Genomic DNA, 21,630 nt, shown 5'->3' on the forward strand with positions numbered 1-21,630 from the left:
ACTAAGCATTTCAGCATGTTATTTCATCTAAATCCTAATTCTATGGCAATCTTAAGAGTAGATAGAATTATCCACTTTCACAGGAGGAAAAATGAAAAGTTCATTGACTTGTCCAAGTCCACAAAGCTCTGGAAATTAGGGACGTCGATTCCAAGTCCTGGCTCTCATGTCTTCCCAGAAAGGCCCTCTGCTCTAACCATGGCTTCCTTACAGCCCAGGTGTGTGCTTGCTGGGCAACCAACACGATCTGAAGGGCTCACCTGTGAGGTCTCGATCTGCTGAGCCCGCCAGCACAGCAAAGGATCTGACGGGAGGTCGGGCCATTGCAGGTGCAGGGAAGGCCCCCATGGAGGCAGCGCCTGCCTGTCAGCCGGAGGTGGAGATGTGGAGAAAGCTCACCTCTGAGATCACTTAACACTGACGTTTTAAGCCCGGGCTCCCACGTGCTATCAAAGCAGAGCACGCCTTTGAGGAAGCCCGGCATACTTCTCCACGCCAGTGATGGGTCCGCAGCAAGGACGCCCGAGGACCAGCGGAGCCATGAGCGGGACGTCCAGGGGCCCTCGCCTCCGGGGCTGCCTTCGCTCGGTCCGTGTCGGCGTCTTCCTGAGGTTCCTGCAAGGACTGGGACTGTTGGCCTGGCTGGGCGGGGCCTGTCTGCTGTGGCTGGAGCGATGCATTTGGGAAACATTGGCAGATGCGTTGTTTGGGTGCCTGGGGGGCGGAGGGGGGGATGGGGGGGGGGGAGACACACCGCATCCCCGGTGAGCGGGTTTCCAGCCTTCTTCACGGAAAGGTCTCGGAACTAGAGGTTTCCTACGTCTCCAGGCACCATCTGGCGCCTCATCTGTGTGACTCAATGTTGACCTGAGCCTGAGGGTGTTGAATCGGGACGCCCCCCCCCTCTCCCCGAGAGTTCCATGTTTAAGTCAAGAAAATTGTTTTGAAAAGATGCCTACGTGCGACCTAACACCAATAGCACCCACGGTGAGTGTGTACTGAATGTGACCCCCAAACGATTACTTCAGCCGATCTGAGACCCCCTCCTCCAGCTCAGGGTACCGTCCTGCGTGTCCTTCTGTGGTTGATGGGACGCGTGGCGTGTGCGTGGGCCTGGTGGGCCTGGTGGGCCTGGTGAAGAGACCAACACTGATTTCAGCGATGGCTGGGGCTTTGGATGTCATTTGCAATTGTTTGAAATTATTTTTATCTCTCTCCTTTTTTCTAAAGATCATCTATTTTTCCCCTCTTAACACATTCATTCATTTTCATTGCCCAAACCGAATCCTCTAGGCTCCTGCTTTTGTCTCCGCACCTTGAACACACTTAGAAGGCGAGAGAATGTCACTAGTTGAAGGAACAGACAGTGCACAGCAGAGTCATCTGCCTCGATGATTCAGTGGTCTTTTCCCCTTTAATAAACTCTGCAAACAAGGGAACGAGCCAGCCCTTGCTGTAGTCTGACTCCTGGGAATTCCGGGAGAGGTCAGTGTTGGACAGCGGGCAGATAAGTAAGTCAGTACTCAGGTTACCCTGCTGTGCAGGGCCCCTGGAGCAAGGCTGGAGGATTTACCTGCCCTCCGGCCCGTCCTCTGTGGAGACCTGTGTTGTGGGCTCCATTTAAGGTAAGTGGTTCTTGGCTGACACATTCCTGCGATGGAATGGAATGGGCCCGGCCTGACCGTGAGCACTGGGCCAGGCATGCCTGCAGGCGCGAGCCCCACCTGCTGTCCCGCTCCCGGGGTGGAAGCTGTGCGTCACGCTCCGCCTTCGGTCCCCAGGCGCTGTGGGTGGCCATGCGATCCTTGCCCGCATCTGGGCTTATTTGTTCCACAAGCTGGTGATTGCCGCAATGTCCTGATGCTGTGGGACCGGAGACCAGGAGCCGGGACTCAGCGCCTGCCTTCCAGGGTCCTGTTTCCACCGAGAGAGGGCTACGGCCTGTCCTGTCTTCCTGGCACTGAGATGTCTGTGCCCCGAGCATGTGGCCTTTCCTTCTGTGCAGCAACCTGAGCGAGGAGCCTCGGGGCCGCAGCGCCTCCCAGGCCTTAGCTGCCCACGTAAGGACCCAAACCCGGGCCCGTGGGTGTCTCGGGGTCAGGAACCAGAACTCAAGAACGGCCACCACCCACAGCCGCCTGGGCTTTTCCAAGTCGGACACTTTCCTTGTTTGCTGCCGCCTTTTCTCTAGAAACCCCTCCCCGCTCCTGTCCGGGACACTCCTAACCACTTCCTGTCGGAGCTGTCCGGTTGGAAGAGATTTTTGCTTAAATAAACTCTTAAAAATTCCAAGTTCCTCTTTTAGCGGTTCTATGGTTTGAATCACAGAACGCTCCGGCAGGGGGTTTGGCCCTCATTCACTAGGCGGACATCCGTTCAGTGCTGCCGAGAGCCAGGCCTGTGCCCAGGCGGACAGACAGCGGTGATCCGGGAATACATCTCGGACTTGCAGGGAGAGCGCTCGGTTGGATGGGAAAACCAACATCACCAAGCAAACAAGCCTGCCCATGGTTACAAACTCGGTAAGAATTGTGAGGTGAAGAGCAGGGTGTCTGACAGAGGCCAGTACAAGGTGCCCCGTAAGCCTGGAGGACCTCCGTGAGGAGGTGAGTATGCAAGATTGCTGTGTACAGACCCAAAGGGAGGACAGGTGCCCACTGCAGAAGGCAATGCGGCGGCATCAAAACCCGCAGGGAAGGCGCCAGCCGTGTGGAGACCCAGTGGGAAAATGTCCACGTAGAGAGAGGGCGTGGCCCCAAGGAAGCCTGTTCCAGACTGGAGATCTGAAAGGGGCCAGCGAGAGCGGGGTGCCCGCCGGGGACCTGAGGTGGCCGGTGCCCAGTAAGAGCTCAGCACATGCTAACTCCCTGAATAAAGTGGGCAGTCCTTCTACTCTGACAGTTGGTAAGAGTGAGCGGTCAGAGGTAGGGGTGGGAGGCTGCAGCGGGGGGCCGGGGCCGTGGAGGCAGACGGAGTAACGATGTAACCGAGGAAACTGCTGAGGGCAGGGGGCTGGGTTGTGGCTTCTGCACCCACTTCCATATTTACAAGGCCTGTCCCCTGACGGCCACACGGCCGCCGAGCCCCAGACTCCGGGCCTCGGTGCTGGGAGACAGGGATGGGAGCACTAGTCCGGCACGCGTGTCCCCCTGCGCATGGCGTGTGTCCCTCACCGCTGTGCTCAGGACCGGGAAGCGGACACTCCCATTTGCTGGAGTGAAAATGACTCAAAACGAACGAGATGAACCAACAAGGAGAATTTCGTTTCCTCCTGAAACCAACACAAAGCAGACAGCGTCTGTCTCCTTCCCGTGTCCGTCTTACCTGTGCTTCTGACCCGATCGACAGGACCTTTTCCGTGGTAGATGGTAAGCGCTATTACTAATGAACCCCTTGTGGGGGTTCAGAACCAGACCCCAGGATCTGCTCTGCGGTTTGTTTTGAGCTAAAGGCCATTTTAGCTTCAGGACCAAGAGAAACTTCTGCCCTGCCTTTCAGTCCCTAAGGCAGGCGGGGGGTGGGGGGGGGAACTGTTTTCTGCCCAGGGCCATTTGGATATTTATCACATCATTCAGGAGCCATACAAAATATCAGCTTAAAAAGTGGCCTGCTGTATTTGGTCGAACATTTAATTAGCTCAGCCCTAACGCCTCAGCAGGGCCAGAGCAGATGATGTCGAGGGCCTTCTACAGCCCGTGGGCCGGACGTTCCCCACCCTTGACCTAGAACTGAATTAGGGGCCTTGCCCATAACAGGTTCTCAGCGATAATCTGGAATCGACTCACCGATCTGGCGGGGCAGCGCTATTTACTGCACTTCCGTTCCCATCGTCTTGCAGTGACCCTGTGCGCTCCCCAGGACGCCTGACCTCATCCCTAGCACGGGGCTTCTATACCCACACGCCCCTGAGCCTGCCTCCCTTGTATGCAGGGTCCCCACACGACGGATTTAGCCTGGTCATTGTCTCTGGCTCACCTGTCTCCTGTCTGTGTGATTACTAGGCCAGCCAGGACCTGGCGGTTGGGCAGTTTTCCCGCCCCGCCCCCACACCCGCAGCTCGGGTTCCCGTGCTGGAACCTGTTAGTTGGAAAGAAAGGCCTTGAGCAGCGTGTGAGCTGCTTGTCTTCCTCTGGGCGGCTCCGGGCACCGATCTGAGCGAAGGTTTATAGAGAATCCACGGGCTGCAAATGGGCCGTGTGATTTCTGCTGCTTAATGTGTAAAAGCATGAAGGAGCCATAAGAAAGAGAGCTGTGTCTCGTGTTTAGAGAAAGCTGTGCAGGTTACACATCGCAGCCTGTGACAAAGGGACACTGCCGCGTGCAGGACGTCTGTGCTGAGCTGCAGCTCTCCGAGCCCACCTGACCCAGTGCCCGACAAGGAGCCTTCCCCTCACACGTGGCCATGTGGGCGGCGCACAGCTCCGGGGTTTGCGGACGACGGAAGGAACGGACAGTTACAGAGTAAAACGGGCCCTGGATGGCTGCTCAGTGGTTAGAGCATTGTCCTTCCACCAAAGGGTCATGGGCTCGATTCCAGGTCGGGCACATACCCAGGTTGCGGGTTTGATTCCCCATTTGGGATGCATGCAGGAGGCAACAGTCCATGTTTTTCCTTCTCTCTTCCTCTCTCTAGAATCACTGAAAAACATATCCTCAGGTGAGGGGGGAAACAGTGAAACAGACCCCCGTATTTGGGCCCGTGGAGAAGTATGAGGAGCAGGAGTCAAACACTTTTATTAGATTTGGTTTTAACACAACAACCTCAGAGTAGGGAGAGTCCCCAGGGCTAATGAAAACGCAGGCCCAAGGCCCGGTGAAGGGACACAAACGTGGGAACAAGGTAGGTCTGCAATCCAGGCAGGGCCGCGCGGCTTCCGTCTGTGTGGCCCCGATCATCTACCCAACTCCTTTTTTGCTCAATAGCATCCGCTTCCCACTTGTGATCTCTCCCCTGCGGCCGGGCGGTTACAGAATCGGGATGTAGCTGTTGATCTTGGTGCGATGCCTTTGCGAGATGCACTCGGCGATCCACACGATGTTCCTCATCTCTTGCTCCCTCAGCTTCGTGTAGGCATAGAAGACGCCGCAGTGGAACTGCCTGCTGAACGCCAGCACGTTCATCTTCACCTGAGCAAGGGCGCAAAGCACGCACCGTCAGCTCGCCCGCAGCGCACGGTCACCGAGGAGGAGGCGGCAGACGGCTGTGCGTGAGCAGTAAGTGCAGACGCCAGCAGTCCAGAGCAGGCGTGTGGGCCCCAGGGCACTCTCCCAATCTCAGCATCACTCTGAGCAGACCTTAGGACTGTGTGTGTGTGCGTGCGCGCACATCTGTGTGTCTGTGTCTATGTGTGTGTCTGTGTGCCTGTCTATGTGTGTGTCCATGTGTATGTCTGTGTGTCTGTGTGCATGTCTATGTGGTTGTCCATGTGTGTGTCTATGTGTGTCTCCATGTGTATGCCTGTGTGTCTGTGTGTATGTCTATGTGTGTCCATGTGTATGTCTGTGTGTATGTCTATGTGTGTGTCCATGTGTGTGTCTCTGTGTGTCTCTGTGTATGTCTATGTGTGTCTGTGTGTGTCCATGTGTATGTCTGTGTGTATGTCTATGTGTGTGTCCATGTGTGTGTCTCTGTGTGTATCCATGTGTATATCTATGTGTGTGTCCGTGTGTGTGTCTGTGTAGTGCGTGTCTGTGTGTGTGCATGTCTGTGTCTTTGTGTGTGTCTGTGTTTGTGTGCGTGTCTGTGTGTGCGTGTCTGTGTGTGTTTATGTCTTTGTGTGTGCGCGTGTGTGTGTGTGTGTGTGTGTGTGTGTGTATCTGGGTGTCTGTGTGTGATGTTGGAGCCATATTTACTTGGCGTCCAGCTTGTCTCATTCAGGGAAAGCATTTACCTTGGCCACAGCCTTTAAAGGCTTGGAAAGGTTTTAGCTGCCTAACTCCCCCCAGGGCAGCGTCCCAGCCCCTGGTGTCCAGACTCAGCTCTGATGAGCTTTTCTAGAATGCTCTGTAGCAACCTGACTTACAGGGCAATTGTTTGTGTTTTTCTCTGTAGAAGGGAGATAAAATAAATTTTTCAAGAAAATACTTTGAACTGGGGCAGTCGGAAATGGGACAGTTCCGCATTCTGTCCCTGTGGAGGGAAGGAGAGAGGGCTGAGGGCCCCCGGCAGCTCTGGACACCACGCAGTCACCAGGCCTGGCTCCTTCCCTGCCCACCGGTGCCCGGCAGGCTCCTCGCCAGCTGGAGGCGCCGGAGCTGCTGCCACTGCGGTTATGACGCCCCTCGGGCACCGGGAGCCCTCAGAGCAGGACCGACAGGAACCCGCTCCGCCTGCTGCGGCCTGTGCAGCCCACAGGCTCTCGGGGTCCATCCCAGGCTCCCCTGTGGCTTCCCATCGATGGCAGCGGAAGGGCCAGCGGCTTGGAGGAGTGCACAGGCCACACTAGGAAGATGTCTGAGATTAGGGGACGCTGCGGTATAAAAAGTCTATCACAAAACGAAACAAGTCCCCGTTGGGCAGCTCAGTACCCAGACAGGGACTCGGATGAAGTGGGCCTTTCTGCCTTTTCAGGGAACCATGACGCGGACCCTCGGTGCAATTCCGCAGGAACAATTCCCAAGCGTTACAGCTGTGCCCGAGCTGCGTCCTCACCCTGGACAGCCCGGGGGAGGCACCGGGAGGGTGGCGCCCACCGGGCTGCCCGCGGAGAACCACTGAGAAGATGCTTAAAACCCAGAGCGGGAGAAGGAGCGGGTCCTACCTCGTGCTCGTAAAACACGTCCTCCAGCGACTTCCCCGCACTGCCGTCACCCGCAGCCTCGAACAGCGGCTTGTAAACCTTAGGGGTAGAGAAGAGACTATTCGGTAACAAATCCTCATTTCTTATAAATGTGTATGGTTCCTAGCAATACAGAAACTGCATCTGTGTAAAAAGCTTAACCCAGAGGACATGTTCTGGTAACTCTCGGGCCCCCTGAGGAAATGTCCGATTTCCCACGATGACAGCGGGGGGGAGGGCAGCACAGCGTGGCCCGCGGCGAGCGCAGACCCACCCGGCTGGGGCACAGGAGCTCGTCCACGCTCAGCTCTCCCTCTAGGGGTGCAGTGCAGGCGCCACCTCAGAGACGACAGCGGATAAATCCCCGTGGGACTGCCAGTGCGGGGTGGGGGCACAGAGCCCCGGGGGACAGGAGGTGTAGCAGGGGTCTGGGCACAGCCTCGCTTCCGCGGCCCCCAGAGGCCTCCAGGGAGCCCAGAGAGGGGTGGGCAGGTCTCTCAGCTCCGGAAAGCCGTGAGAGGGCCCTGCTCCACACCCCACGCGGCTTCCAGGCGCTGGGTGTGCCATGGGCCAGCAGCCCGCAGCGCCTCCACCTGGAAGCGGGACTGAGGCCTGCGAGGCGCGGTGGGTGCAGGGCTGAGTTAGAGGAGCGAGGAGCGGCTGGGAGGAGGAGGCCCTGAGCTGCAGAGGCGTGGGGGGCCTCTCCATCCTGCCCCCCGAGCTGGGCGCACAGCCGGGGCCACCTGCCCTTACTGCAGTGGCCATTGGGCCCCTCACCTGCCTACCCCCGGCCGCGTCGAAGGGCCTCGGGGTCGGCCCTTCCACCTGCTCTGACGTGAGCCCAGGTTCCGGGACGCCCGCCCGGGGAATCGCCGCCTCCGCCCCTGAGAACCGTGCTTCCCGGGGCCACAGAGACATGGCTGTGCTCCTCCCCGCCCCCGGAGGGAGCACCGGCAGGAGGGCCCGTGACAGCGCGGGGACCGGGTCACGCACGCACCTCGTAGTGGTCCGCCACCCTCTTCATCTGCTCGAAGTCCTCTGCTTGGGCCAGCAGGCGCAGGCCCTCGGGGCAGAGCCGGCCGCAGGTCGGGTAGAGGGCCTCCCGGGCGTCTTTGCTCAGTTCGGTGCCGAAGGAGTTGAGGGTGATGATGAACGCTCGCCTGTCGGCCTCAAACTGCGTTTGCAGGAGAGAAAGCAGTGAGAGCCGCCCCGCTCAGGCTGCAGACAGAGCCCCGGGGCGGCCACGTTTCCCAGCGGCCGGTTCCCCTTTGGGCTCTGCATCTGACTGCGCGCAGGCGAGGCTTATGAACCTGCTCCCCACCGAGCAGCTGCCGCTGGGCCGCCCGCCCCCCCCCCCCCCTCCGCCCCAGGGCCAGGGCCCTGCTCCACACCCCACGCGGCCCCCAGGCGCTGGGTGTGCCAGGGCCAACAGCCCGCAGCGCCTCCTCCTGGAAGCGGGACTGAGGCCTGCGAGGCGCGGTGGGTGCCCAGGGCAGAGCAGACGTGCCCGGCGAAGGCCTGGCGGGAGCTTGGGAGAGAAAGTGCACGCGGTACCCGCTAAGCCCCCCTGATGTGGGTCAGGCTTCTTCACACGAGGAAAATCCGTGCTACCCGTGGTTTGGGTGGGGTTATTATTTTGTTTTGCTTGTTTTTTAATTTTTTTGCTTTTTTTTTGTTAATCCTCTCCTGAGGATATTTTTCCATTGATTTTTAGGGAAAGCGGAAGAAAGGGGGAAAGACAGAGAGAAACATCCATGTGAGAGAAACACATCTATTGGTTGCCTCCTGCACGAGCCCCGACCAGGGCCCAGGCCGGGGAGGAGCCTGCAACCAAGGTATGTGCCCTTGACTGGAATTGAACCTGGGACCCTTCTGTCCACAGGCCAATGCTCTATCCACTGAGCCAAACCGGCTGGGTCGGGGTTGTTTTTTTAAGTTAAATAGCAACAAATCTAACTCTGTGGCTAAGAATTATACGATTCGGAGCAAGTGATCTCGTTCTCTGGCCTCAGTTTCCTCATTTGTAGGGTGGTGGGTGTGGCCACGTGAAGGTCGGTAGGTCGAGTGTGCTCGCCTGTCTTCTCCGCTGAGCGAAGCACCGGGCAGACGGCCCGCGGGGCCTCCAGGTCACCCGCACCCTGTCCTTCTCTCCCGGTGGCCTCCGTGGCCTCCTCCTCCCGGTCCCCCTCCTCCGACCCCACCCCAGCCCACACCCGGCTGCTCCCTGGTTGCCGGTTCTGGGAACCCTTCTTGGTACCCGAGCTCCCGCCCGGCACGTGACCCGTCATTTAAAAATCTGCCTGGGTTTCTCTCCCCTCGAGACCAGGCCCTCTGGGGGCCATGCCTTTCCTGTTCACCGTGCATTCGGAACATCCAGCGCCCGACCCGTGGCAGGTGGCAGGTGTCGGGGGGCCTGCCAGAAGGGCCTGTGATTCTGCCACGTCAGAGATCCTGGGGCAGCTTCCGCTCACGGCCCCTCCCAAACCCAGAGCCGCAGGTTTGCCGGAGCCTTCCGTGAGCACAGTGCTCCGAGGAGCCAGGCGAGGAGCGGGGCGGCCAGTCCTCCCTCCCATCCTCCCGGCCAGAGGCCCGGCCGCCTTATCTGGAGCCAAAGGCCACTGCCTCGGGTCCTGGACAGCACCGGCCCGACGCACTCTCAGACCTCGCAGGCGTGAGAGAGGATGGGCCAGAGGGTGGTCCACGGCAAAGGGACCTCGGCATGGAGCCCGGGCGGGAGTGGCTGACGGGCAGGTCCTCAGTGCACCTCCTCAGGGTCGGGGGGGGGGGGGATTTAAGGAACCGGGGGAAGGGGGGCGGGGAGCGGGCAATGGCCACAGCTCCAGGCCGGGGAGTGCAGGACGCGGAGGGACGGAGGCGGCACGGAGCAGGGCGGCTCAGGCTGTGCAGGAGAGGGCCACACCGCAGACAGCCTACTGAGCAGCCACGTCTGCGCTCTCCCCTTGAGAACACGTCTCCGTGGCCTATACCACACGGACTCCACTCAGACTCAACTTGCTGAGATCCTCCCTGCTTCGGAGGGTCCCACAGACCCGCCGTTTCATGGAAAGCTCTTCTATTTCCTCCCCCCGTGATGATTTCCTTGGACCCCAGTAGCTGGTAACGCCCTTTGTTCTGCCTGGTTCCCTACCGCCTGGGCTCCGTGAGAAGATGTAATGGGGACTGTAAGAGGCTGACGGTCCGCGCCCATCCCCAGGCCACATCCGACACCCTGGCTGGAGGGGCACGGGCAGTGCCTGTGGGCGCAGGTACGTCAGAACCCTGCCCTTCCCTCACGCTCCTTACAAACTCTCATTCCCTCTGAAGTCACAGCCTTTCTGCTGCTGCAGAAGGTCACTGTACTCCTGGACTTCTTCCAAGTCACTGTCAGCTCACCCGGTAGAGCTGGGCTGTCAGGCCACCTGTTCTTGCCTGTTCACATCTGGAGGGAGCAGGGGTAGGCGGGGACTGTGGAGGACAGCGGCGGGGAGCAGGGGTGGGGATAGCCGCAGGGAGCAGGGGTAGGCGGGGACTGTGGAGGACAGCGGCGGGGAGCAGGGGTGGGGATAGCCGCAGGGAGCAGGGTGGGCGGGGGCCGTGGAGGACAGCGGTGGGGAGCAGGGGTGGGGACAGCGGCGGGGAGCAGGGTGGGCGGGGGCCGTGGAGGACAGTGGCGGGGAGCAGGGTGGGCGGGGGCCGTGGAGGACAGCGGTGGGAGCTGGAAGCAGGCCGGGCTTGTCAGCTGTGTGCTGACCAGGAGACCAGACAGCATGTTCTGGGCCCTTGGTCCTGTGGCCTGAGCTGCACAGAAGCAGGGCTGCCCTGAACACAAGATGACTTTCCATAGGAAGTCACAGTTTTGAAATCCAGTCAATGTTCTCACACAAGCCCGGGTAACACGCCCCGCCTGTGAGCCTGTGTCCTGTCACACGAGAGAGCACGAGACCACATGCGTGAGAACTTCATAAACGACACAAATAAAAGGGAGGTTACACGACCTAATGCTGCTATCAACCGGACAAATCTGGTCACATCGCACCCACAGACCGTCAGCCTCTTACAGTCCCCATTACATCTTCTCACGGAGCCCAGGCGGTAGGGAACCAGGCAGAACAAAGGGGTCCGAGGAAATCATCACCGGGGGAGGAAATAGAAGGGCTTCCCATGAAAAGGCGGGTCTGTGGGACCCTCGGAAGCAGGGAGGATTTCCACAAGTTGAGTTCAGAGTGGAATCCGTGCGGTGTAGGCCACATCGCTCAGTGGATGAACGTCGACCTAGGAACCAGGAGGTCACGGTTCGATTACGGGTCAGGGCACAGGCCTGAGTTGCGGGCTGGAGCCCCAGTGTGGGGCCTGCAGGAGGCAGCCGATCAATGATTCTCTCTCATCACTGATGTTTCTATCTTTCTCTCCCTCTCCCTTCCTCTCTGAAATCAATAAAAATATATTTTAAAAAACATAATAATCGCATGCCACATGTAACTGATGTTTCTACATAAATGTATGAAGACGGTTAAATGGATTTTTGTTTTTATCGCAGCTTGAGGAAAACCTAACCTAACGTGGTAGGTTAAGGGACAGGAAATGGCTGTGGGAACCGGGGACTCAGCAGCCGGTCCCGCCGGCCCGGTGACAAGCCTTCGTTCAGTCCTACACGGTCCTTGCCACAGAGACCACGCTCGTGGCGTTCTGGGGTCGTGCAGCCCACGCGGCGTGACATGCTTATAGCGCAGCCTTCCTGTGGGTAAGCACTGTGAGCTTAATGTAGGAGTTGGAGCCAGGGGCCAGGATGCCCGAGTTACCATCCTGACTCCGCTAACTGTGACATCAGGCCTTCTCTGTGCCTCAGTTGCCCCTTTTGAAAAATAGACGCTAAACTCTCATCTCTGTGCTGTTTTGAAGTCCAAGTGAATCCACGTATGTGAAGTTTAGGACATACCTGCACATACCACATGCTGGCTAGTGCCAGTGCTGCTGTATACCTTTTGTTTCAACGTAACTCCCATTCTGTTTTTGTTGGCGTAAAGTGGAAGAACCATTTCTAAACCATGGGATTGGGAATGTGGACACCATGTTCTGAGCCCTGCACAATGTGCTGCTTCGAGTGCCGCTAGTAGTTAGATTCACCAGAGTCTCTCCACCCAGCGCGGGGTGCACGAGCAGCTTTAGTGAGGGTTTCACAGGGACGATGCCCTGTGGGTCCCAGCGGCCTGTGTCCCCTCCCTTTGGGGGAATCTGGGGTCCTTCTGATTCCTGTAGCATGTAATTGCCATAGCTTACTAAATTTTTCACTAATTATGATCTTTTTTCATATTATACAACAAGCATGATCACATTTTTATAAGTGTTATTCTTTCCTAAGTCTAAAACAACTCTTCAATGTAGGAAACTTGGAAAATCACTCCTTTTTTTTAAAATCCTCACCCAAGGATATGTTTTTACTGATTTTAGAGAGGGGGCGGGGGGAGAGAGAGAGAAACATCAATCAATTGCCTTCCTTATATGCCCCGAGCAGGGATAGAACCCTCGATCTAGGTATGTGCCCTGACCCGGAATCGAACCCACAACCTATGTAGCCACCCAGCCAGGGCCAGAAAACACCACTGTTAACGGAAGACATCGATGGCATACAGAGAGTAAAACGCATCGCTCGTTTCACTTTAGATAAAGGAGCTTCTGCGATGAAGCAGCATCAGGCCGACGACAGAAATGAAACACATGGAAACACACATTTGGCGTGAACGCTTCAAGCACGCTTTCTCACCTCGAGAATGGGGCACATGATTTCTGCTGTGACGTCACCATGATTCTTACAGAAGTTATAGAACGCCTCCAGGTACGACTGGAAAAGAAGAGACCGTCAAACAACAGGGTGACGATCGCTCCTTGTGGAAATGTCTAGATCTGCCTTTCATGGCTTACTCAGCGTTTCGTGGAGGCTGAGCCCCTTCTCGCCGGGGAGGGAAGGAATACCCGGGGAGGCAGTGCTCACACTAACGCCCGTGGCGCAGTCTGAAGGCAGAACTGCAGGAAAAACACAGCTGCACTCATCTCGCCTCGTCACCCCGTACCTCCGCTTCCGCGTGCGTCTCGGTGGCCTCACTCGGCTGTTCTGGCTCCTCTACCAAGCGTGCCAAGCCCTTTCACAAGCCCCATAGAGACCCCGCTTTGGTCCTGTACTGACATCCCCTCTCGGGAGGCGCACGGTGGCTCTGAGCAGGGGGGCAGGGGGGAAGGCAGGCCTGGCTGCAGTCAGCCGCCTGGCCGAGGCCCCGCTGCACTCACTAGGGGACTGCACGCCCCGCCACCTCACCCCACGCCTCCGGGCCTCGAAGCCAGCCCCGTCTAGCTGGGTAGAGTGGGTTAGCGCCTCCGCATTGCTTGGACAGCGCCTCCCGCTGGCTGCATCAGGGTGCCCCTGTGGCCCATATTCATAACCAGGACGATGCCTGACGCAATGCTTTGGGGGGACCCAGCGCTGCAGCAGGGCGAGTGCACAGAGGGTGGCGCCTACGTTCATTCAGCTGCTCTGGGCGAATGTCCGAAGGCGCCCTGGTGGTCCAAGTGCCAGGACAGTTTACTCAGCGCCTGTCACACAGAGAGACCTGGAGGGGCGGCACCGTCCAGTCAGTGGCCAGATGATGCGAGCGGCACCAGGGCCGTCCCGCGCCAGCCGGTCATCTCGGTACGCTGCCCACGGCCAGTAGATTACAATCGTGTGGACAGGTAGCGGGCAGCAGGACTCGCACAGAATGGAGGACAGAGTGAGCTCCGCCTGACAGAGGCGCCTGTAAATGCTGGTTGACTCCGGGGCCGCCTGCCCATCGCCACTTTACGCTCCAGGAAGGCCTGGGGACACAGAGCATGGGCTGCGACCTCCCCTCAGCCACCTCCTGCCCGGGAGCTGACACGCATGCTCCACACAGGCCTCGCCTCGCTGTGCACGGGGGGCGTGGGCATCGCGTCTAATGGAGAGCCCTGGTTAGGATGGATTGTGCAATAGAGACCGCAGTTACCTTGTACAGCTTATTGCGCAGAACTTCGATGTTCAGCTCATCGAGTGTGTTTTCAGACATGCAGTCTTGGAAGAATGGTGCTGGGAACAGAAGTCATCGGAGGATGAGTTAATGACCAGCAGGACTGCGCGCGGACAGAGTGTCTCCTGCACGCACGGCCTGTGCTCACGAGGAGGACACGGGTTTCAATCCGCGGGCGCGTCACGCCGACCGCCACGGGGCACCGACCGAGACCCCTCCTTAAGCATTTACGGCGGCGCCTGCGTGGCACGCGGCTCACTGACTTAGCCAGTGCCCCGCGTGGGCAGCGCCCACGTCCAGACTCACGTCCGCAGTCTCCTGCCACCCAATGGTAATACTTACCTTTCATGCCCTTACTTTATGCGGAGCACGGAGTTGTGCTTATTTATGTCTTATTTCGTTTTTGAAACTCTACAGTGGGGGACGGAGAGGAACCGAACTGCCCACGTGCCTGGGGGACAGGCTGAGCCCGCGTCACGCTCACGGCGTCGGTGCCAGACCCCCTGCCCCCCTGGGACCTGCCCCATAGCACTGGGCACTTGACGACACATTTATTTTTCTCTAAAACTTTTGTCCAAAATGGCGAGTATTTTGACAAACGATCAAAGGGCATCGCTACTGTGCAGACTTCCTCACAAGCACGCGTGCGCAGCGGCCCGTGGCATCTCCGTGCCGTCAGGGCCGGCGGACACCCCTGGGCGCCCAACACCCGCTCCCTCCGGAGCCTGTGCGGACCGAGGGTGAAAGGGAAGGGAAGGCGCTGATTCTAACCGCACCCTGGAAAGGGGTGGCTTGACAAGGGGCGAGGTCTGTCACGCATTTGCTGGGTCGGGCACAGTGCGGGGGCGTTGGAGATGAGCGCTCCCTCCCGGCGCCGATGCCCGAGGTGCCCGCAGGTGCTCCCTGTCTGAGCTGAGGCAGGCGGGCTGGGCTGGACCTCCTCGGTCCCTCCACTCCTAGCCCCTCTCCACTGCGCTGTGCTCACGGGAGCGCGGGGACGTGGGGCACGCTTCCCAAAGGCAGCGCCGCACACGGCAGCGAGCGCCGCACCCACGCTCGTACCTAAGGGCGTCTCCACCAGGACCGCGTGGAAGAGGTCGGAGGGCGTCTCCGCGATGTTGACAGCCTCCATCTCCGAGAAGCGGCCCAGCGGGTGGCACCGCCCCAGCAGGTCCCGCACGGACTTCTTCTGCAGCGCGCCGCTCAGCAGCAGAATCACGTTGTCGATCATGTAGCCGCACCTGGAGGAAGGCAGGGCCTTCGGGGAACACGCCCCCAGCCAGACGCGCCCACGGTCCTGGGGAAAGTGCGTGGCCCCGAGCTGTCCCGCGGCGGAGCCGGGCCCTGGGACTGGACAGGCGCATGGGCTCCGAGCCCGCGGCCTCTCATCTGGAGGGGCGTCTCCGCACCTGGGAGGGCACGGGACTCACACACACACACACACACACACACACACACACACACGCACACGGGAAAGCCCTGGGGAGTGGCTTTAGCTAAGGAGGGTCCCACAGTCCCACAGCAAGACGTCTCCTGTGAAGGGGACTGTGGGGGAAAGGAGCGGAGACGACCAGCCACACCGTCGCTCCTGGGAGAACCTGCCCTGTGATGCCCTCCGCTGAGCCCAAGATCTCTGCGTCTCTGTAGTTCTGCCCTGAGTATAGTCAGTGGAACCTTTTCTAAATTCACCTGCTGCTCTCAGCAGATGAGAGTTATCGATCTGGGAGTGGCGTGAAGACTGGAACGCCCACAGACCATAAACCATGTTACCTGTTGCAACATTCGCTCAAAGTCTGACTGATGCCCATTTTACGAATCTGTCGCCATCCTGCTTTGCATCTTGTAGCCCTAGAGTTACCCTCGTGTGGTCAAGGCTTCGTGTTATCTTTTGGGGAATGTATTCATTAAACTTGAAACACTGCTGGTTAGCTAGTCGTCATCCATGACACTTGCTTTTACATCTGAAAGGCCTGCCCCTGTGTCACCCGGAGGCCTCAGGCCGGGCTGGGCGTCCCTTAGGGGGGGACTGGACAGCCAGCAGCTGGCAAACTCCGTGGCCACAGCAGACCATCCCGTAAGGCACCGTGTCTCCCCACTGCGCCACGCCCCCTCCCCCCCCCCCCCCCCCCGCAGGACTGAGCTATAGGGTTCCCACCACCTGAGAGGCTGGCTCTGCAACACGCAACCGCGTTCTCGGCGAAAATTCGGTGCCAGGCGACCAGGACAATGTGCCGTCTGCCAGGTCACACTGTCCATGTGGGAAGTACATACAGGGACAGGGACATACATGCAGAATCAGGAGCCATCTTTCATGGGAAGGACTGGGTGTGTGAAGTACGTTTGGTCCGCGTTAAGTAATTCATTACCAGTGAACTTCTCCTATAAAATGTGCCAATCTACCCACAACAGGCCCCACGGGTCCTCCTCGGGACCCGGACAGGAGGGCCGAGCTCTCCTCGACGACATTGCAAACGTGTCTTTTTGTCCCAGTTCGTTCAATCCAACGCCAGGTCCACAGCTCGCCCGGGACAGGCCGCCTTTGGGTCAGGTGTGCTAACTAGCCTGATGAGCGCTGGGTCTCCCCACAGCCCTGGCTGGCGTGGCTCAGTTGCTTGGATGTCGACCGTGCACCGCAAGGTTGCAGGTTTGATGCCCAGTCAGGGCATGTGGCCAGGTTGTGGGCTCTATCCCTGGTAGGGAATGTGCAGGAGGCAGCAGATCAATGATTCTCACTCACATTGATGTTTCTCCTTCTCACTTCCTCTCTATCTTTAAAAATCAATTTTTAAAAATCTTAAAAAAGAAAAAAACGAATCTCCTCAGAAATATTCTGCTCCCTCCTGAAATTTGACATTTTGGGTAACATTTCTTACTTCCCTGAACTTCCCCTTTTTAAATAGAGAAAAGTGAAAATTAAAACAATAATAGAAAGCCATTCATTTTGCTCTTACACTCATTTTTTGTCTTCTAGCAAAAGAAAACATTGAAAAATTCCTCAGAAGTAACAGCATATTTAGAACAAGAGTGCTGAGCATCATTCACCCCAAACTCCTGAGAGCACTCCCCCCAATCCTAGGAGCATTCCCCCAAACTCCTAGGAGCACTCCCCCCAATCCTGGGAGCACCCCCCAATCCTGGGAGCACCCCCCCAATCCTGGGAGCACCCCTCCAATCCTGGTGGCTCTGAAACGGCTAGGGAACCTTCCCCTCGCACCTCAGACTCCCTGCAGTCCTGCTCCCAGCGGCGTTCAGGTGAAACGTGCCCCCAAGCCCGCCCTTTTCCGCACCAGCCTCTGCCCTGCTTTCTCAGGAGACGCTGGCTCCCCTTCCCCCACGCGAGACGCGGACCCTCCCCGCCTCCCAGACCACACTCAGGAGCCACATTTCTCATTAAGCTTTCAAAGTGTCTCCAGCTAGAAGTGACTTTTCTCTCTCTGCACTTTCCATTTCTATTTATCCGAGGGTGAAATTAATCTTCGGTATATATTGGCATTGACAATGGTGAACAAGAGGCGAGTTAGCTCCCCCACTCACAATTACATATCTGAGGAGGCAAGCACTGATCCACGGCTGTGCAGCCCGTGCTTCTGGGCACGTCACTTCACACAGCACCTCAAATACCGTCGTTTGGAGCGAACGCCTACTGCCCGCACTAGCTCTAATCTCCTTGAAGACGGGCCTTTGTCCAGTACCTGTTTGTGGCCTCCCAGAGGCCTGCACACGAGCGCGATGGTGCTTCTCAATCGGTCACACTGTCAGGTCAACGCTGATGCCCGCTGGGCAAGAGAAGTGAAGGAGCTGACTGCTACCTGGCACCTGCCCCGTCCCCTTTCCGGGTCATCGCTGCCTCATCCTTGCCTTTTCTACCCGTTTCCATCGAGGAGATTGCTCCAAGTGGCCCTTTCCTGGCCACGTTTGTGAGCGTTAGGTGACTCATAGGAAACACCAACAAGCGATTCTCCGTGCCAGTCAGAGGGGTGAGCGTGGAGTGCTGACCGTCACCTGCTCTGCGCCCCGTCGAGAGCAGAGGGGGCAGCTCTCCCCTGCTCCACCCAAGACACCAATGGTGACAGGTTTGAGAGAACCGCATGTCTTACGGCCAGGAGAGCGGACAGGAGAGAGACAGGAATGGAGAGCAACGTGCAGGCATCTATCAAAATCAAAAATCGCATATCCGTCGACAAAGCAATTTCACTTCTGGGAACCCACCCCAAAGAAGTTCTGGCAACTCTGAGGTACATATATGAGAAAGCCCCATATATGTACAATGAAGTCTGTTGCAGCATTACATGAAACAGCAAAGAAGTGAAACCACCTGGCTGGGCAAAGGCAGAACGGTTAAACACGTGATGGCACACGCACACAGGGGAACACAATGTATGCCTTGCATAAGATAGCTCTGTATAATCTACATAGAAAATTCTTCATAGATTACACGAAAAAGACAAACTGAATTATGTAATACATATAATACAGTCTCCCTGTTCTAAAAAATTAATGAAACCTACAATCTATAAATATAAAACCCTAATATGCAAATACATCGAACAGCAAAACAACTGAACAACCGGTCGCTATGGCGTGCGCTGACCACCAGGGGTTACGTGCGGAATATGGCAGGCATCAGCCGCGGTGGGATGGTGGAGCAGGTGAGCGAGGGCACCAGACCAAGGAGGGGGCGCTGGTCGCTGTCATCGGGGTGAGCCTCTGGTGGTTACTGAAAATTCTTTGCTCCCACATGCCGCAGTCCCGCCTGGTGCTCGCACCTGCTGCCGGCACTGGCCCTGCTTGCACCCGCTGCCAGCATTGGAGCCCGCCGCTTGCCCCGGCTGCCGGCACCAGCCCCAATCTCTCTGCGCTTCAGCAGGTGCCAGTGGGGCCGGCACCGTGGGTACATGGGAGCGGCGGCAGCAGGACCGGGGCTGCCGACAGACAGGGGCCTGGGGGCCGCGGCAGGAGGGGCCGGGCGGGGGCACCGAGGAGGAACCGAGACCCGCCCCAGTGCCCACCGCAGCCTCACAGCCCACAGTTCCTTCCAAGGTGCATGAGTCCGTGCACTGGGCCCCTAGTGTATGTATAATTGTATATATACACATATTTGTATTTGTTTGTTCACACACACATATTTCTATTTTTTATAAAAAAATTGGAAAGATATGCAACAAATTTATGAGTGCCTAACTCTAACCCTAACCTCTGGTCTCTGGTCTTTGGGAAACGGGTACTGAAGTACAGTCCTTATCTGTTTCCTTATTTCTAAAATGCCAGTAATATTAGTGCCAGCTGGTAGGGCTGTTGTGCTGTTGTGGACATCAAATAAATTTAATAGCCTGACCAGCATGGCTCAACAGTTGAGCATCGAACTATGAACTAGGAGGTCACAGTTGGATTCTGGTTCAGGGCACATGCCCTGGTTTCGGGCTCGATCCCCCATAGGGGCGTGCAGGAGGCACCCAATCAATAATTCTCTCCATCATTGATGTTTCTATCTCTCTCTCCCTCCCTTCCTCTCTGAAGTCAATAAAAATATATTTAAAAATAAAAATAAATAAATTTAATAGCGCTGGCCGGTGTGGCTCTGTGGTTAGAGCGTCGGCTCTCGCACCGCAGGGTTGCAGGTTCAATCCCCAGCCCTGGTCAGGTGCATTCAGGGTGCATTCATGATATATCTCTCACGTCAATGTTTCTCTGTCTTTCCACTTCTTCCTCCCTCCCACTCTCTCTAAAAATCAATGAGCACTACATAAGTTAAAACAAAACATAGACACAGACAACAGCATGGTGATCACCAGAGGGAAGGGGCGTGGGGGGCAGTAGAAGAAGATAAAAGGGGGATAAATGGCGATGGAAGGAGACCTGACTGGGGTGGTGAACACACAATACAACATGCAGATGATGTGTTATAGAATTGTACACCTGCACGCTATGTAATTTTATTAACCAATGTCACCCCAATACATTAAAAAAACTCTTAAAAAGTACACGTTCTTCTTTTCCATTAGAAAGATAAAGCCAACAGCCCAGCCGGCATGGCTCGGGGGTTGAGTGTTGACCTATGAACCAGGAGGTCTCAGTTCGATTCCCCGGCAGGGCACATGCCTGGGTTGTGGGCTTGATCCCGTGTGGGGTGTGCGGGAGGCAACTGATCAGTGATTCCTCTCATCATTGATGCTTATCTCTCTGTCCCTCTCCTTTCCTCTCTAAAATCAATAAAAAATATATTTAAAAAAATTAATGAAAAAGATAAAGCCAACAAGATAAGATAAAACGAGGGGCTATCTGGCTCAGCAGCAGAGTCCAGGAGGCCTCCAATCTCTCCTGGGACAGTTGAGGGAGTGCAGTCCTTTGGAGAAGGGGTTACTGGGACCATTCATGCCCCCTGGTGGTCGGTTGATGACTAACCAGAAAGGTGATGACCATGAGCAAAGGAAAGATCTTGTAACCCACCCAGGGAACTGCTGTAGAGACGGCAACCTGCACTCTTCCACACCCACGACATCAAACCAACTCCTAAACCCTCCGACACAGCAGCATACTCTCTGCGGGACTGGCCTCTGGTTTTACCCCTAACGTATTGGCTAAGAAATCGCCAGCACACCAGGGCCGCATAGAATATGAAATTCTGAGTTGTCTGGGGGGCTCGGGGGCGGGGGGTGGTTTCTAGCTCTGTAACGTGCTGCTGATTACAGGAGTGAACTGGATTCCACAAATGCCCGGTGGCCGTACTGCCGACTGATTCCGGACAGGGACACAGAGAGAGAGCATCCAGGCGGGGCGAGGGAGATCGCTCTTCAGACTTGCTCTCTCCCGTCCCCTCGGCTGTCAGAAGGAATGAGATTCCCACATTAAAGCCTGTCCATTGCCAACAGCACCAGCGGGATGCTAACCCTGCCCAAACTACCCGCCCACTTCCAGTTTTGCAGTGACCTCTACCCAGGGTTGGACCACCTGTATTCTTATGGACAGTTTTAAAACATCACTTATAGCTGGAAATATTTGGAAATTTAAGTAATTTTTTTAAAACTGTATTTTAACTAGATCAACATGGGGGTTTGTTGTGAAATGATGATGCTCGCTTATTCAACACCAAGGCTCCTTCCATGTTTGAGGTTCTAAAATTAGGAAACAATGAATCATGCGATCATCACCATTGATGGAGCAACCTGCCATTCCAGGGACAGCATTTCCTCAAATATTTGGGGCAAATTTCTTCTTGTTCTTGCTCCTCCTCCTCCTCCTCCTCCTCCTCCTCCTCCTCCTCTTCTTTCTTCTTCTTCTTCTTCTTCTTCTTCTTCTTCTTCTTCTTCTTCTTCTTCTTCTTCTTCCTCTTCCTCTTCCTCTTCTTCTTCTCCTTCCTTTTCTTCTCCTTCTTCTTATTCTTTGCTTTTTTAAAAAAATACATTTTATTGATTTTTTTACAGAGAGGAAGGGGGAGGGATAGAGAGCTAGAAACATCGATCAGCTGCCTTCAGCACACCTCCTACTGGGGATGTGCCCGCAACCAAGGTACACGCCCTTGACCAGAATCGAACCTGGGACCTTTCAGTCCACAGGGTGACGCTCTATCCACTGAGCCAAACCGGTCTTGGCCCTTCTTCTTCTTCTTCTTCTTCTTCTTCTTCTTCTTCTTCTTCTTCTTCTTCTTCTTCTTCTTCTTCTCTTATTCATATTCTTATTCTTATTCTTATTCTTTAATTCTTGGACTTGTAATGCATCCTTTTTTTAAAAAAAATTTATTTCAGAGAGATGGAGAGAGAGAGATAAAAACATCAATGATGAGAGAGAATCATCGATCAGCTGCCTCCTGCACGTTCCCT

At 56.4% G+C, this 21,630-nt stretch overlaps 1 protein-coding gene and 1 long non-coding RNA gene across 4 annotated transcripts in view; one reads left to right on the plus strand and one right to left on the minus strand.

The window, feature by feature from the left end:
* Positions 1–785: 785 nt before the first annotated feature.
* LOC307114207 lies at positions 786–6,755 on the plus strand. Of its 3 annotated transcripts, XR_013814956.1 has the most exons (5): positions 786–2,606; positions 2,694–2,904; positions 3,292–3,368; positions 5,062–5,214; positions 6,572–6,755. It is a non-coding gene; the product is annotated as an uncharacterized lncRNA (long non-coding RNA). The 3 variants fall into 3 exon arrangements; XR_013814957.1 differs by lacking the exon at positions 3,292–3,368; XR_013814958.1 differs by lacking the exons at positions 2,694–2,904; positions 3,292–3,368 and having other exon boundaries at positions 786–2,522.
* Positions 3,418–21,630, minus strand: part of ATP6V0D2 (ATPase H+ transporting V0 subunit d2) — a 31,906-nt gene continuing 13,693 nt past the window's right edge. The window contains exons 3-8 of the mRNA XM_079796478.1: positions 14,876–15,054; positions 13,793–13,872; positions 12,541–12,618; positions 7,777–7,953; positions 6,762–6,839; positions 3,418–5,127 (exon numbers count right to left, since the gene is read on the minus strand). Coding sequence (XP_079652604.1) covers positions 4,966–5,127; positions 6,762–6,839; positions 7,777–7,953; positions 12,541–12,618; positions 13,793–13,872; positions 14,876–15,054 — 754 coding nt within the window. The 3' untranslated portion in view covers positions 3,418–4,965. The remainder of the gene's footprint in view (positions 5,128–6,761; positions 6,840–7,776; positions 7,954–12,540; positions 12,619–13,792; positions 13,873–14,875; positions 15,055–21,630) is intronic.

This window comes from Cnephaeus nilssonii (genome assembly GCF_951640355.1).
Source record: "Cnephaeus nilssonii genome assembly, chromosome: 18".
NCBI classification, from domain to species: Eukaryota; Metazoa; Chordata; class Mammalia; order Chiroptera; family Vespertilionidae; genus Cnephaeus; species Cnephaeus nilssonii.